The following is an 18238-nucleotide window of genomic DNA, read 5'->3' on the forward strand; positions in this document are numbered from 1 at the left end:
CATCAAAATTCCTGAACACACATGAGTGAAATAAGTGTATGACAAACGTTTAGGGAGCCAGGCACCTGCAGAGCCCAGAAGGCATCTGACCTACTCTGCAGGTGTAGTAAGGTTGATTTAAGCCTGCATAATAAATCTGAATTGTCCTGAAAGAATCATATTTTCTGTGTGTGCACTAAACCATGTGTGAGCTCATATTTCTGATCCAGGAATCCCAGACAGTTTTTATTTTTTTAGTAGGGCTATGTGATAATTCATGTTGGCTTCTTCTCTAAGAATGAACAGGATTAGGTAGAAGATCCATTCCCTTAGGCTGATCCAAAATTAGTCAAAACTCTGACAGCATCCATAATGGCAGATTAAGTAAACTGAACCAGACAAAATAAGACAAACTTATTTTTCACTTTCAGACCATAGATATTAATGGTGTGGATGTGTTTATGTAACTCTGTAGACAGGTGTAAGGTAAGAGTTCTTAGAGGATATTTTAACTGTACTCATTTCTTTAAAAAAAAATCCAAAACACAAACAAACAGTAATACTGATATTTTTGTGTCCTTAACTAGCAATCAATGTTTTTAACCCCTTAATGGCAATGCATTTCTCCACTGCAGCTGGTGTCTTATGCAACTTTTCTTTGTAGGTGGCCTTTTCTTTGCAAAACCCATGCGATCCAAAGGCTATGTGACAATGCTAGACCCTTTTCAGCAGCTTTATGGAAAAAGGATGGGAGGGCTACTGTTTATTCCAGCTTTAATGGGAGAAATGTTTTGGGCTGCTGCCATCTTCTCTGCCTTAGGTAAGGAACACGCAGTATAGATATTAATTTATTACAGGTGGAAAGGATTAAGAAAATCAGAAATGCATTAAAATTCTCTTTTCAAATGCTAAATATTCGAGTCAAATGATTAAGAGTATGACTGTTCTCAGACCCATGCTAGCTAGTAGTTAAACCCAGTAATGGTACCCCATTAATTATTTTGGTAATGAAAAGAAATTCATTTTCAAGTACCTTTAAGTTGTCTTTTTTCAAAGAGCATGAAAAGATTTAGCAACAAATTTCCTTCAATTATGAGGGTAACATGAGTGACTGTAAGTGTCCCTTTCATGTCAAGACTGACCCAGCTTCTCTTCTACACCACTGAGATCACAGGAGCCAGTCAAAATTTCCCTTAGAGATATGAAACATTATTGCCAGTGCATCTAAACAAAATAATCCTTTGCATATAGGAAACCTGTATGTACAGAACTTTTCATAGCACAAACAATAAAAGTAAAACAGATGCTGATCAATAAATTGAAGTATTATTCAATTCTAAATGGCTTTCTACTTGACAATATGAAGGAGATACTTAGGATTCAAGAAAGGACTCTGAGAACTGGTGGAACTATGACTCAATAGAAATTCACCTGACTACTCATCCAGACCTGAAAAAAAAAAGCAGCTGCCAGGGTTTTTAATTATATTTCATGCCTGAATTTAGCAATCCCTTCAAGAACTGAGAAAGCCCTTGAGTTGAAGCACCAGTAGTTGACTTTTACCAGCTAATCATACTCATAGTGCACATGCATGTGGTAATGCTTTCTAGCACAAGCTATTTTAAACAGAAAATAAACTTTGAAGGTACTCTCCAACTGTGCTCTGATGAACTGCAAAGCAGTGGGGAGCTTGTTTACCACAATTTCATCACAAAACCCTTAAAGGACTAAGAACAAACTACATGCTGAGGTGATTGGAGTTGAATAACTTGAAGAACACTCTATTTGGAATGTACTTTCTTTTTGATTGAGACAAGCTAATCTATGATATTTCAAAGCAAATGTCGTGAATACCCTTCTCGTAGGTTTATATTAACAGCTGACAGTTAAAGACTGTCAGTGCCTATAAAGGTCATTGAAGGTTTTGATTTTAACTATTTCATGAATAATCTAGTTATACCTGCTAATCTGCATACCTATCCTCACTGATGAATATTTAATCCCAGTACTCTTCATTACTTGATCTTCTTCATAACTCCTTGCTTGACAGGGTTGTAACAGGGAAAGACAGGGCTTCCACATTGTGAAAAGGTCTGAGCTTGCAATGCTTAAGCAAATGCACTTTGAATGCTCACTGTACAGCAAAAAAAACCCCCACCTGGCAGCTCCCAGCAGCTCTTATATATCACACATCATGTTGTGTTCTGCTGCCAGAACTCTTCCATCTATGCAATCAAGAATATCCATCTACAATACCTGAAAGGACTAAAAGTTATTGCAAAATGTTTCATTTAAATCAGCCTAATTGGAAGATAGGATTTTTAAAAACATGGTTTTGACACACTGCGATCACTTGAAATAGCTAATACACCTAGTGGAAATGTATAACCATCCTGATAGCTGCTGGAGGGGCAGGGCAGTAGGGCACAAGCATTTCAGGAGGTTTCTTGAGTACACTGGCAGCTTCCTGACACAGATGGTCAGGAAGATGATGAAGGGAGGTGGTCTGTTGAGCCTGTTACTTGCAAACAAGGAAGAATTAGTTAGGGATGTGGAGGTCAGAGGCAGACTTGGCTGCAGTGCTTATGAGACGGTGGAGTTCAGGGTCCTGAGAGGAGGGAACAAGGCAAAAATCAGGACTGCAACAATGACCCTCAGGAGAGTAGAGCTTGGCCTCACCAGGGGTCTGCTTGGAGGAATTTGATAGGAGACACCATGGAGAAACATGGAGTCCGGGAGAGCTGATTGATACTCAGGGATCACCTCATCCAAGTTCAAGAACTGTCCATCCAGACAACCAGGAAAATAAGCAAAGCTGGCAGAGGACCTGTATGGATTTAAAAGGAGCTCCTGACTAGACTTAGGCATAAAAAGGAAGCATTCAAGAGGTGGAAAAAGGGACGGGTGACTTGCAAGGAATACAGAGACACTATCCAAGCATGCAGAGATAGGTTTAGAAAAGTCAAAGTCCACTGGGACTTGAATCTGGCCTGGAAGGGCAGCAAGAAAGGCTTCTACAAGTACATAACCTAGGGAAAATGTAAACAGCTGTTGAATGGGATGGGGGACCTGGTGGCAAAGGAGGTGGAAAAGGCTGAGGTACTCAGTGCCTTCTCTGCTTCATTCTTTGCTGGTAAGACCAGCCTTCAGGAATCCCAGGACCCTGAGAACCCTAGGGAAGTCCAGGGCACGGAAGGCTTGTTGGAGGAGGATCAAGTTAGGAGACATTTAAACAGACTGGACAGACACAATTTCATGGAACCTCATCGGATGCATTCCACGAGTGTTGTGGGAGCTGGCTGATAGCATTGCAAGGACACTTTCACTAATATTCTAAAGACTGGTGATCAGGGATGTTCCTGAAGCCTGAAAGAAAACAAATGTCACTCCCATCTTCAAGAAGGGCAAGGAGGAGGATACCAGGAACTAAAGTCTGGTCAACCTCACCTCAAACCCTGGGAAGGTGATGGAGCAAATACTCCTGAAAACTACTTCCAAACAAATGAAGGTCAAGAAGGGGATTGGGAGGAGTCAGAATGGATTTATGGAGAGGAAATAATTCCTGACCAGCCTGACATCTTCCATGGTGAGCTGGCTGCGTTGGTTCTTGAAGGGAGAGCGGGGCATGTTGTGGATTTTAAAAATGGATTTTTATACCATCTCCTGTAATATCCTCATAGACAAATGGCTGAAGTACAGACTAGGTAGAGTGGACAGTGAGGAGGATTGAAAACTGGTTGAACTTCTGGCCCCAGAGGGCTGTGACCAGCACCGTGGACACCAGTGGGTGGCCAGTCACCAGCTATGCACCCCAGAGCTCAATACTGAGTCCTCCATTGTGTAATGTCTTCATTAATGACCTGGATGATGGGACCAAGTGCACTTTCAGCTAGTTTGCAGAAAATAAAAACTGTGAGGAGTTGCTGATAGATCGGATGGTTGTACTGCCATTCGGAAGGATCTCAACAAGCTGCAGAAATGGGCCAACAGGAACCTCATGAAGATACAACCTCATGTCCTAGTACAGGCTGGGGGCTGGCCAGCTGGAAAGCAGATTTGCAGAAAAGGACCTGGGAGCCTTAGAAGGCAGTGTAGTTGACATGATCCAGCAACGTGCCTCTGTGGCAAAGAAAGCCAATGGCATTCTGGGCTGCATTAGGAGGACCATTGCCAGCAGGTTGAGGGAGGGGATCCTTCCCCTCTACTCAGCACTGGTGAGATACATTTGAAGTGTTGAATCCAGTGCTCCGCAATAAAAGAGACATGGACATACTGGAGAGAACCCAGTGAAGAGCCACAGAGGTTATTAAGGGACTGGGGTATCTGATACATAAGAAGCTGAAAGAACTAGGACTGTTTAGCCTGGAGAAGAGAAGGTTCAGAAGGACATCCATCTGCATAAACACCTGATTTAGTAGTGAGGGGAGAAGAATAAAGAAGACGGAGACAGGCTTATATCTGCTGCCCAGTCACAGGACAAGAGGCAATAGGCACAGACAGAATTACAGGAAATTGCATTTAAACTTATTAAAAAATTTTTATTTACAGTGGGAGATGTCAAACACTGGCACACATTGTCCAGAGAAATTGTGGAGTCTCCATCCTTGTGGATAGTCAAGACCCAACTGAATATGATCTTTAGCAACCTGCTCCATCTGGCACTGCTTGAGTGGGGACCTGGACTAGACAATCTCTGGAAGCGCCTTTCGGTGTCAACAACTCTTTGATTCTATGAGCTGTTTTGTGGAGACTGACTGATCAGCTCAACATTGTGGCTTGTTTTCTACAAACGAAATCTGTTTGATCGTGCTTGGAAAAGTTCTTGGGTTTTAGATCAACAATGGAGGATGGATTCTGTAGTTCGCTGAGAAACCCACCTTTGTTCCATGTCAACAATTCAAGGGCACTTTAGAAGGGTCAGTGGACAATTGTCTATATAGCCGATGCCTCCTCTACCTTCCTTGGTCAAAAGAGGCTAGCTCAGAGCATAAGTGAGATACAAAAGGCTGTGATATGTCGCAACAGACCTCCCCCCTGCCACCCCCAAGCACAGCCCTCACTGCAATGATACACCTGTTTCCATGCAGCTGCAACTCTCCCAGGGAAGCTTAAGCTGTCTGTGCATGGTTGCTTTCCCCAGGCAGAGCAAGAGAGTGTAGTCCTTGGACAGCCTGAGCAAGGAAAGGGTCTTGGGACCCTTCCCTTCTTCATTTCATGAAAAGCTGCAAAATTACAGATGCACAACTTAGACCAACAGGAATCTCCCTTTTCCCACTCCCTTCAAAGGCACAGAAGGGGGGAATATCTTCATGCTGTTGCTAAGTGTCAGACCAGCACGTATATGCAACTTAACAAAGGTGAGCCTTCTCATCAGACATACCGTGGCATACACTAACGTACAGTGCTTTGTTTTTCCCCATAGGTGCCACTATAAGTGTGATCATTGACATTAATGTCAATATTTCGGTCATTATTTCTGCCCTGATTGCAACTATGTACACGCTTGTGGGTGGGCTTTATTCTGTGGCCTACACTGATGTAGTTCAGCTCTTCTGCATCTTCCTAGGACTGGTAAGTTTGTCTTTTTTTTTCTTTTTTTTTTGTTGAGGATTTTGCCCTGAGCATTATGATGCTTGCTGAGACCTATTGCCCAGCTTCAGTTTTGGAACTCTGTCTTCACTGAGAGGGTGGAGGAGGAATATCTCCATTCACAGAGCACTGACTTTAAAGAGCCTGCATTTACATCAGTATACAGCCCATGCTTTGACAATAATGCTGACCAAAAGGCCCAATTCTTTGTTTTTTTTTCCAACCTGTCTGACAGTGCAAACACTCTTGCAATTTTCCTGCCGAGTATACACCTAACTCAGGATAGGACTGGAGCTGTCTCCTTCCTTATCTGTCCATAGGACTGTGGCACAGACATTGGAAAAGGACATCAGATGTATGAAGCACTCAGTAAAGCAGTTCAGAAACGCTGGCATTGGACCTGCAGAGCTGATACTCTTCTGTTTCTCTTTCCTGTGGCTGTTAACCTACTCCTGCAGCTTAGTTAACCTCCTGCTTTAAATCACCTTCTTGTTTTTTCCCTCATTTCCCTCCACTGTCCTTGGAGACCATAATATAGGAAGTCTCACCAGATGACCTTGCTGTTTGGATATGGTGGTATCAGCTATCAATGATATGCTAGTGGGTAGCCTTTTCTTTTATTTACTGCTGTTCTCTAAGCCTTACTCTGACAAATATCAGTGCAACAGGGTTTAGATCACAGGCATGCAATCAAAGAAGCTGCTGCCTTTGTTTGCCAGTGGCAGCAATAGATGGTCACAGGTGTGCAGAGGACTGAGGCTGAAATAAATGGAGTGGCTGAAGGTGAAGGAACTGAATGGCACCTTGGGGACCCAGAGTTGTTTCTTTGCTTTCACTGGAGTTCTTGCACAGCTCTAGGGAAATTGCTTCAGCCACTGCTCACACAGGTGGTCACTAACCAACCCTATGTGTGTCCTCGCTCTGTGGTATCCTACTGTGAGGCCTGTGGCCTTATTTGCAGAAATTCTAAGCATTCCCTGTTGTAACTGACTTCATGGGAATGGTGCTAAATACCCTGAAAAAGCAAACCCAAGTTCCAGCTGGCTAGCTCAAATAAGAAGTTATTCCAGATTTTATCTCATACTTCTGTTCTTCACCAGCACAGTGGGGAAAATAGTCTCCTTCCCTAACATGCATGTTAATATTGGTGAACCATTCAGTTTCTACAGGTGGTGTGCATTACAGAAATTCCCAAAATTGCAGATAAATCAAAATACAGAAATGCTTTTCCAATGAGAACAACTTATGCACTGCTAAAGACCCTGATCCTGTGGGAGTAACAACAAGTGGTGTTGTATTAAAGGCAGGGAGGGGAAAAGAAATGAAGTTTGTAGAACAGTCTTCTAAATGGTTGGATCCATAGCTTGAATTGTGGCCTTTTAATTCAGGTTGGGCTTTTTGCATAATTTCCCATCTGAAATAAACAGCAATAATGTCACATATAAGAAAGCATCCTCATAAACTTGAGAGTCGTCAGTGAGGCTAGAAGCCTCAGGTAGCATCTAAATAGTCATGCTCTAGCTAAGACAGTTTTAGATGAGATGGGACACTTTCACCGTAGGTGTCACAGCAGATCTCACAGGCTCATGATCCCAGCTTCTCCTCCAGGCTCTAGAGCAGTTTGTATTTCCACTGGCACAGAGCTTTACTGCTCATTCCTCTAATGTCTGTCCTCTCCTACTCCGCACCCAAGAGGATGCTTGTAATCCCTTTAATCACCTCCATTCCCTACCCTGGTTCCTCATTTTAGCCACAGCTTCTTCCTTAGGCTTCCATAACCTCCACCGCAGCCACCCCACATACTTGCCTGTTTTTCTTCTTACAGTCCCATGTAGTCTCTGTCCTTCCCTCCTCACTCTCCTGTACCCACACCTGCAATTCTAAGGTCTTTGTCTTTATTTTGCCTGGTGAGTGTTTCCTGGAGCCTGCCCTGTACCCACTATTCACTGGCTGTTCATCTCAGATGTATTATTAATTCTCCATTCTAAACTCTTTGCCACTGGTTTCCAACCCCATGAGGCCCAGGTCCTCCTAGGTACCTGCTGCTTCTGCCCCTAAGCTTCAAGTCCCAACATAAAGTCCCAGTTTCTGCTTCAGTTCCATGAGCCTTTGTTTTATTTGCCTTCCATTCAAAATGCCATTTTTTTACTCCTGTTAGAGAAGGCTCGATGAAGAAATTAGGTCTATGAACATTTTAAGCAAGTTAAATAGTGTCAAGGTGAAAATACAGTATCACTTGTGCTTAAATGTTAACGCTGTTTTGGCCCACTCAGGAACAGTTCAGGTCTGGTTTTTTGGGCAGGGAAAGGAGTCTAGATGTATGAATGTAAACCATGACATGTCAGCGAACTGCAGGGCCAGAGAAAGTATATACTTGTTATATTTACTGATGTAGAGGTAGTCCCTGAGGCCACAAAGAGCTAGGTTACTGTCAGGAACTGGACTGGATTACAAAGGCTCATAAAGCACTTGGAATACAGTACCTATTAAATCCTGGGCTGTGGCATGCAGGCTGCAGATGGACAATTAGAAATATATCCTATTGAAAATCTCAGCTGAGTATGGGCAAACACAGCTCTTCAGAAGCTCATCACTTGGACATGTTTGAGATTCACAAACAATAAAAAATCCCATTTCACATCCTTGTTCCCCATGAATTTCTCAACGAGAAGAGTATTAACATCCATTAATTTTGAAAACATGCTTATTTTCCCCTCAAAATATCTTGGAGACAATTGAAATGTTTTGGTGATCTCTCCCAGAAAAGCCCAAGCAGACACTGAGAAGGGAATCTTTTTACCCAAGTGTTTAAATTGGCAAAGTTTAACATGTACCTGAGAACAGAATATGTGCTAAACAGCTTGAATAACAGGCAATGGTGCAAAATGTTCTTCACACATTATTGCAATAATTGTACAGCAAAGTAGAGGAAGATGTTTGATTCCCCCCTCCTTGCTCCTATTACCCCATACATTTAAATGCAGTTATCTGGATTGTGGTGATCTGTGTGGTGTTGGCTATCATCGGATCCTTAAGGATGCCATGCTTGTGATGGTCTATTTCATATAGCATAAAGCCTAGTTGTCATCCCAGTAGGAGCTGCTGAGTGAGGTTCTCCTACGGAAGGTAACTGAGTTAGACCATTGCAAAATAAGTTGGCAAGAAAATGCACAAAAAGTTAAAGGAAATTAACCTTCTGCTAGGAACTGTCTCTGGGAGGAGATTGTCAATTGATTTTTGGGCCTAGATGAAAAACAGAGAGACTGAAAATAGCCAAAAGCCCAGACTGAAATCACCTCCAAAGCAGAAAAGTGCTGTAACACTGGGCTACTTGGTGTTTTGTAGCAAGAGGAAACAGGGGTTCACCAACAGCACCCCTCTCTCGTCGAGGTATAGTTTTGAGTACAATTAAAAACATTCCCAAGCCTTCAGGTGTATTTATGATGTCTCATGCCTGTATACTGGCAAATCCTGGTGCTATTGCATGTAAATATGTAGATGTTTCTCTACAGTGAGGTCTAGGAAAGAGTGTAAAGAATATATGTGGAGTTTAGGGGAAAATAAAAAATAAAATTAAGAGGTATAAATATGTCTTTCCTTCTGATTTTGTGATTTATATGCATCAATTCTCTGTTCATGCTCACTCTCCAGGACAGAGGTAAGCTATCCATTACCAAGGTCTCTGGATTTCAGAGATATTAGCACATTCCTCGGGCATATAACTTGACTTTCCTGCAAGTCATCTCAGTAATTTGACATTTATTTGTAGCATGCAAGAAGAAGAAGAATAGATCACTGTTAATATTAAAATGTCACAGGTTCAGAATGCTTTCTTTAGACCTGAATAAAGTGTTTATCTTTGGTTACAGTGGATCAGCGTACCTTTTGCAATGTCCCATCCTGCAGTGACAGACATCGGGCTCACGGCTGTGCACCAGGTGCACCAAGCACCTTGGCTTGGATCTATCAACTCACTTGACATTTACACATGGCTGGACAATTTCCTTTTACTGGTAAGTGATGGCTTATATGAAGGAATGAAGCATTTAAGCACTCACGCTGTGGTACTATGACAGCTGAAAATAATAGACAGTCTAGTTAGGAGCTTCCAGCAAACTGAAAACTTTTACCCTCTTGACTCCTGCTCAATATTTCTGCACATTTGAATGATTTCAATGAAATATCAGTAGAATTCTGTAGCACAGCTGTCAAAGTCAGCATTGCCAGGAATGCAATTTAAATATCATCAGGCTGAAAGAGTTGAGTTATGCTAAAATTAATTAAAAGTGTGCAGCTAATACTTAACCGATGTCATTGTTGGCAGAGGAATTTATACATTGCAGAAGGCAATAAATATGTTATACAAATGATTAAATATGCCTTAGGTATAGGTGATGTAGAAAAAGCTTTGCAGAGATGAATGGATGAATTCATATATGCACACATGCCAGAATGAACTGAAGGCTTTCATTATTTAATACCTATGTATTACACATGGGATTGGTGGTTATTAAGTATTTTCCATTAGAAGCTCTAGCAACACATGCTAACATTTTCCATTCTCAGTGTTCCCTGAGCAGCTCTACACTGTTTTTATTATCACATTGTACTTTGGGATTCTTTTCTCTGTTTTGAGTTTGGTTTTTTAAATAGTCTTAACCAAAAAAACTTCAGGGTTTTCTGATAATTGTGCTATTAAAATATATTGGTTTACCCAGCTTGAAATTTTTAGAGATTCTCAGAGAGCCAAAGTATGATACTGGTTCAAGTGGCTGTATTCTGTCTGGTGAACCGGAAGGTTTTGTCTCTGTTGATGACCAAAGGAAAGCTCTGATGTTGCCAAATTGTGACACACTTTCTCTTCATCTTGCTTGTTTCATTGTAGCTCAAGAAATTTACACATGCTTGGAAAGCTTTGTTAAAGAAATGATAGTACCGCTGCAAAGGAAAACAGTCATAAATAGCAAGTCAAAATCATAGTTGTCTGTAAAATATTCATTTGGTCCCTGTGTGTGCATGAAACATATATGAAACACCTATATACACACTATTTGGTCCAACTGCCTTCTGCCTCATTTAGTGTGTAGAACTGGGCTGTGCACATTTAGCGAGCAATTTGCTTTGCTTTCTTTCCATGCTGTTTAGTAACAGTCAGTGATTTAGTTAGTGCAAACTACTCAAATCCTGCTCTCAAGACAGAATTGTTAGTACTTGTTTTTTCAACCTTTGATAATATTCTTTTGTGTCATATTTTGCAGACATCATTTTGAGTCCAATCAGGATCTTCACTGTTAAATACCCCCAAAAAATAGAAAACGGTTGCCACTGTAAAAGAAACCTTCATTTTACTGCTTTGTCTTTAATTTCTATTGCCTTCTTTAGATGGCCACAAGCATTCATAAACAAAGATAAAATCTTGCTTTCAATTCCTATCAGAATCTAATCTATGTTGGGGGGGGGTTGGTTGTTTGGGGGGGTACTGGAGGCCAAATTCATCAAATATAAAATATGACAATAGTATATTATAACCTTTCATAAGGCTTTATTAAGTAGTTGCATGGCTTACAATACTTGGGGATTACATAGACTATGTAAGTGCAAAGTGTTGCTAATTGTACAAAGTAATAACTTGTCTGAAAGAATGAGATTTAAGTGGACTTAGAAAGGTTTGACATTACTTGTGGGAATGAAAATTACAGCTATTACTGGCTGACTGATACTCAATAAATAAATGAAAGACATGCAACACAGCATTCAGCATTCAAGTGATGCTTCTACGTGCTCTCTGTATGGTGATAGCAAAAAAATCCAGTTAGCCCCCAATGACGGGATGCTGCCCATTGTGTTTGCAGACATTAGGAGGAATCCCATGGCAAGCATACTTCCAGAGAGTTCTCTCATCATCTTCTGCCACATATGCTCAAGTTCTGTCATTTCTGGCTGCTTTTGGCTGTCTTGTGATGGCACTTCCTGCAGTACTCATTGGTGCAATTGGAGCATCTACAGGTAAATAATTAAAAATGAATACTACAATAAATGTGTGAAAACACTACAATGCTTATTTTAAATATAATCTAGCCAGATGACACCATTAATAAACCTATGATTTCTTCAACAGGAGAGTACATTCAAAAATAATATTATAGAATATTCCTCCCAGGGAAAATTGCTTCTATCCCAGTGGTTGAGATTAACAAATTTTGCACATTCTAGATATCTACCAATATAATGTTTCTATTGAATGTTTGAGTTAGATTCTGGTACTTTTATTGGTCCTAACAATAATAATGAGGAGCAGCTGAAGGAACTGGGGTTGTTTAGCCTGGAGAGGAGGAGATTCAGGAGGGACCTTACTGCTCTCTACAACTACCTGAAAGGAGGCTGTAGTGAGGTGGGGGTCAGTCTTTTCTCCCAAGTAACAAGCAATAAGACAAGAGGAAATGGCCTCAAGTTGCACCAGGGGATGTTTAGACTGGATATTAGGAAAAATTTCTTCACCAAAAGGGCTTTCAAGCATTGGAACAGGCTGCCCAGGGAAATGGTGGAGTCACCATCCCTGGAGGTATTTAAAAGCCCTGTACACATGGCACTTAGGGACATGGTTTACAGGTGGACTTGGCAGTGCTGGGTTTACGGCTAGACTCGATGATCTTAAAGGTCTTTTCCAACCAAAATTATTCTAAATGATTCTATAATTTATTAGGAATTTCTTATCCTGACCAAAGCATCCTTGTCAAGGTCTTTGTCACAGTGAGAGTGAACCCCATCACAGTGACCATGTAGCTAAAATAGAAATGCTCTGTTAGAACTGTTTAACATGTAGGTTCGAGCTCGGAGTCTGTAATCCAAGAGAATAAACACATCACAAACAAACATAGATCCCAGACTTGTTTTATTGAGGAAAATTATATTATGAGCAATGAAGAGTATTTATATTAAACTTACTTCTGGATAACCACAGGCTGTGGTCAGACTTAGCTTAGAGAGAAAGAAAAATGCCAAGCAGAATTAAATCTACCTAACAGAAACCTGTGGGTCACTGCCTCTCTGAAATCCTGTCGGTCTGGCCCTAGTAACAGTTTGGTCATTGAATGTGAATGAAAATGTGGCAATATAAATAGCTCACTACAGTCAAGAGATGCTGTAGCTGATGACTATTAATGTTACTAACAACACAACTGTGTCCGTATTGCAGCCTGGAATGAGACAGAGTACGGTGTCCCTGACCCCATGACTAAAAAAGAAGCAGATATGATTTTACCCATCGTGTTACAATACCTTTGCCCAGTCTATATCTCGTTCTTTGGCCTTGGTGCTGTATCTGCTGCCGTGATGTCATCCGCTGACTCTTCAATTTTATCAGCAAGTTCTATGTTTGCTCGAAACATTTACCAGCTTTCCTTTCGGCAAAATGTGAGTTTGCATGTTCATTTTTACTTTTAGAGAAAATTTTATGTGAGATCTTAACTAGGTGATGCATAGACTGCAATTTTGTAATGAAACACCTCTTTCATGTTTCTGCCTATGACTAGAAAAAGTATAGCGTTTCATTCCTAACAGTATATAGAAAAAATTGAAAGTTGTAAAAATATTTATGGTTGTGACTGAAGACAGAGGTGAAAAAGTTAGCTCAGGGGAAGCAGCTTTCAAGAGTTCTCATGGCACTGCAGCTTCTCCAAACAGCTCCTAATTATTGCTGCAACCATAAATTTTACTTAAATCCTTACAAACATCTTTCTGAATTATTGATTTATCAGGAAACCTTACGACAACAGAAAGGGCTAGTGAGTTGGAGTTTTTCTTAGGAAATGGAGAAGAAATTCTGATGCCGACAGTTTGTAACCATTAGGTCATACTGTGCTTAACACTCTGGAGTTGATTTTTTCTTTGACACATTATCATACTTTCCCTTACGCTTCACAGATTAATGACTTTGAGAACGGCAACCGTAACCCTTGGGGTTTTTTCTCTGCACTTGAGATAGAGATAGAAACAGAGATAGAGATATTCATTTGTAAATATTATTGAATAGTCATGCAAAATTGCCTTTTACAACGCAGTACTTTATATCAACTAGGTGCATAAATGTAAGCATACATACATTGCTGTGAAAAAACATCTAACACTGCCCTTTTTTTGCAGGCTTCAGACAGGGAAATTGTGTGGGTCATGAGAATCACTGTTTTTCTGTTTGGAGCATCAGCAACAGCAATGGCACTGCTAGCTTCGTCAGTGTACGGCCTGTGGTACCTCAGCTCTGACCTTGTTTATATCATCATATTCCCTCAGCTCCTGTGTGTTTTATTTATTAAAGGAACCAACACCTATGGTGCCATTGCAGGATATTTATTTGGCCTTGTTCTCAGAATAACCGGAGGGGAACCATATCTCTACCTTCAGCCCTTGATCTACTATCCTGGCTGCTATCCAGATGAGAATAATATCTATATCCAACGATTCCCATTTAAAACACTTGCTATGCTTACCTCCTTCTTTACTAACATTATAGTCTCCTACTTAGCCAAATACTTATTTGAGAGTGGGACTTTGCCACCAAAGCTGGACTTCCTTGATGCTGTTGTTGCCAGGTACAGTAGAGAACACATGGACAAAGCAACTCTTGTAAAAAGTGACAACATTGTGTTAAACGAACTTGCACCTGTGAATCCACGGCACAGCCTAACTTTGAGCTCAACTTTCACAAACAAGGAAGCCTTCAATTATGTTGATTCGAGTCCAGAGCTGTCCAACACTGAAGATAATTAAAAAATCTGGCAGCCACAGGCAAAACAACGTGAACTAAGATATTCTACAAAGAATAGTAAGAGACATTTTATCAGAAGAAAAGCAAGAAGTGGGCATAAAATGCCACTGCACAATTCTTTAAGTTGTTTCTAGGAGCAGGAGCATCCCATGGGAGGAACTCTTTCCTGTTATTATCTAACATGTTGGATTAGATCATAGAGTGTTTACCAAAAGATACACTCAGATCCCATTCTTTCCACCAGAACCATATACTGTGTAACTAAAAAAATATTTACTATTGAAAATATATGTAGCAGGAAAAGTGCAACAATTATTTAGCTAGGACATCATATGAAGAAATTATAATACAGCCACTCTGAAATACTATCAGTCAACATTTTATTGGCATTAAGTGAAAATATATTGTCACAGCTATAAGTGATTTATTACTAAAGACCTAGTTGCTTGAGCGAAGACAGATAAATAACTTCCTTGGGGTTTTGGTCTGTTGTTTTTTTCCTCATAAGAAAATTCAAATAATACAAATCTAGTGTTCCATTATTTGTATAAGACAGCAAAATGTGCAAATAGTAATAAATTCCTTATTGAAGTGCTAAACATCGTATGTTAATTTAGACAGTTAAAATGAAGTCACCAGTTTAAAATGATGTTATACCTAATGCAAGATGACCTGAAGCAAAGTATGTTACTATAGGTGTCCTTTTTTTCCCGTGGTTAGTGGCTGCCACCAATGGAGGATAAAAAAATATTTGAAGCAATAATTGGAGTTGAAACTCAGCTTGTGAAAAATGACAGAACTCTTATGAACTAAATAGAACTTGTCAGTGTTGAGAAAAGAAGCCTTATCTTGACTTTTCATCAGAATGAACACTGAGCAAAGCAGTCTGACACCATGGAACTGCAGCAATGGAGCAATATTAAAAAGTAAGGGGAGTCAAGAAAGCCTGAAAAAAAAAGATGAGAGGGTTTTCCATGGGGAAATTTTCCATTTTTCACTTAATAGAAAAATGTAATCTCAAAGATATCATAAAGTCTTTTGGGTTGGTCTTGCTGGAATTACTCTGGAAAGTGTAGATTTTCCATGAAAAATCACATTTTCTCAAAAATTTGATTTCCCATGGGAAAACCAGGCTTGTGGACAGCTTTCCACATCTGTGTCTACCTCCAAAATCAATAGCAGCTTGGAGGGGAACTGAAAGGAAAGTCAAACCCACAAGTGTAGTGAAAGGCACAGCAGTGTCTTCCGCTACCTTCTGGCCTCCTTCACTAACAGCTGTGCTCCTGGGCCAGCACGGTGACTCTGCGGAGCACCAGCAGTGGCCAGGCATGGATGAGACTTCACACATGAACGGAAACACTGGCCAGAAGTGGCAAAGCAGGGAGATGAGGCCTCTTCTGACTTTGCCCTGGCCAGCAGGGAACACGCAATGTTGTTTCCATTTGCCCATGGCTGAGACAATTGTGTCTGTCCCCATTGGTATGTGCCTTTCACAGTGGGAGATCTAATAGCCAGATTTCTGTACAATTAAGAGTTATGCTCCAATAATTCTTTTTACTATCTACACATGACACAAAATGTTCAACTGAAATCCAGATATCCTCCTGTCGCTGGTCACTGGTGAAATTTCTTCATTAACATTCACAGCGCAAGGAGCTATCCTGGAAGATAGATTTAAGAATAGGTTTTGCTGCTAAAGGAAGAAGCCATCAACCTGTGTATTCAATGTTGACATAAACTTCCACAAGGTTGAATCTTTAGATATGTTTTTGCTCCTTTTGTGGAGTTTTAACAGCATATATATATTTTATACATAGAGAAAATTAATTTTAGATATGTTGATTTTTTTCTTCATATACTGCATTTAAAAATAACACTGCATCTCAGTTCTGAATATGCATTGTGAACTGCAGTGCTACTGTGCTGACAAATATTGAGTGTGCTCTGGGTGGAGGAGATCAAAATCAGGTTCTGCACTAAAACCCAGAAGAGCCAATATAGCAAAGCAATGAAAAATTCCTGTGGGGTAAGTGAACAAGCCGCTGATGAAATTCAGGGTGCTGAGGATCTCACAAACTGGACAAGAGCCCAGTTATATTAATTCCCCCATGAACCATGGAAAAAAGAAGGGGAAAGACATTGTATGCAAGAAAGAGAAGGGAGAACAAAGACACTGCTGAATTATTATCCATTTCTGGCCCAAATCCACTAGCCTGAATCCCTTCTTATGAGAAAATACCAAGCCACAATTTTGCCTGCCTACATAGCCAATGCCTTATGCTGCAGTTCCAAATTAAGTTAGAGGATCCTATTCTACAGACATCTGTAGGTCTTCCTAAAAAATTTTCTCTTACCTCAATTTTGTCTAGGAATTGCTAGAATTTTGCTATGAGAAGCTGAATAGTGGCCAGATGCTTTGAATACAGCAGCATTTCTGTATTTCAAAATACCCAATAGTGGAAGGAGAAGGAAAGGAGAAGGGAATTCAGCTGGAATCGTTTAAGAAATTTTGACTGAAAAATAAAAATCTTTCTTTTTCCCTTGTATTCCCTTGTTGCCATAAATCTTTTAAAATGTTCAAAATAAAAAGTTAAGTGAGAAAATAAAATGTATTAGTCCAAAAATTTCAAGCCAGATGCTTTCAATATTGTCATAATATTTTATACAGTTTATCCTATCAAATCTTTTTGGGAAATTGCTGTAATTTTACAAATTATTCCTGTTTAGATGGAACTATGCATTCTCTGGCAGAAAATGGTTCCACCAGTTTTCCAGTCCTCTCTGTGGGAACTGAAATGTTATAGCACTTTTCCATGTAGCACACCATGGAAGCTTTATCATGCAAAGGAGAGAAGTGACACCGAAGACTGTTCATCATGTGACCATAACTCTGCTTTCCGCATACGAAACCTGTGTGTGTGTCTTTGCATGAGTCCAACGATGCCTGCTGTGGTTGCAGCGGTGGGCTGCATAGTGGAGAGGACAACTCCAAAAGCCAAACTAAACAGCCCTGTACAAAGTCTGTTTACAAGTTCTGTTGCCTTAGTTCAGCTGTCCTATGATTAAATTTTTACAAAGCTGTTCATATAGCCAAAGGCCATAGCTATGATTGATAGCTGGATATGGGGCGGGGGGGGGGGGGGGGGGGGGGGGGGGGGCAGGGAGAATTTCAACAAAATACAACCAAATTAATTCCACAAGCAAAATGCCAACAGGACATGATTCTTCAAGTTGACTTTATTTTCATGGGAATCATCACATGCTCCTTCTCCACTTTTGCAATTTGTAGACAGTAGTACTGTGCAGTAAATTGGATCTATAACCGGTGAAGCAAACAGCTCATTTTCAGACACTGAGGTTATTGTTTCTGAGCCTACAATTTCTAGGCAAAGTATTCATATCATGAGCATACATTTTACTTTCATATTCTCAACACTTGTGAATAACACCCGACAGGGTTTTTTACCTCCTTTGCATGAGATGTGTTCATAAAATCAAGGTTAATAACATAGCTGACATGTCAAAAAAAGTTACAATTTAATCTATATTTGTCCATATGGGATGGTATATGTATTATAAATAAAACGTACTTTTGTGAACCTGAATTGAATGTAAACATTAAGTGGATCAAATTAAGTAAATGTCAGATTTAGTCTTTTATTTTCATATAGTACAACAATTTAGCATTTCAAATATAAGTAACATAGGAAAAAACCTGTGATTAATTTTTCCGTCTGCCCTTCAAGCATATTTGATCGAGTCCCATGTGCAGTTAGACAGTAATTTGTTGTAAGTCTGCTATTAATCAGGGCAGTATTTGTGGCTGTTGTAAAAAAAAAAAGTATATTTTTGTCTGTGTCAGAAATGTTATATTAAGATTATACTTAACAAAGCAGATAGGAAGCA

General features: G+C 40.1%; 1 protein-coding gene across 1 annotated transcript in view; it reads left to right on the forward strand.

The window, feature by feature from the left end:
- Nucleotides 1-17471, forward strand: part of SLC5A7 (solute carrier family 5 member 7) — a 28155-nt gene extending 10684 nt beyond the window's left edge. The window contains exons 4-9 of the mRNA XM_055803108.1: nucleotides 644-799; nucleotides 5402-5550; nucleotides 9438-9581; nucleotides 11421-11574; nucleotides 12764-12981; nucleotides 13711-17471. Of these exons, the coding sequence (XP_055659083.1) occupies nucleotides 644-799; nucleotides 5402-5550; nucleotides 9438-9581; nucleotides 11421-11574; nucleotides 12764-12981; nucleotides 13711-14334 (1445 nt within the window). The 3' untranslated portion in view covers nucleotides 14335-17471. The remainder of the gene's footprint in view (nucleotides 1-643; nucleotides 800-5401; nucleotides 5551-9437; nucleotides 9582-11420; nucleotides 11575-12763; nucleotides 12982-13710) is intronic.
- Nucleotides 17472-18238: the final 767 nt, after the last annotated feature.

Source organism: Falco peregrinus, chromosome 4 (genome assembly GCF_023634155.1).
Source record: "Falco peregrinus isolate bFalPer1 chromosome 4, bFalPer1.pri, whole genome shotgun sequence".
Taxonomy (NCBI): Eukaryota; Metazoa; Chordata; class Aves; order Falconiformes; family Falconidae; genus Falco; species Falco peregrinus.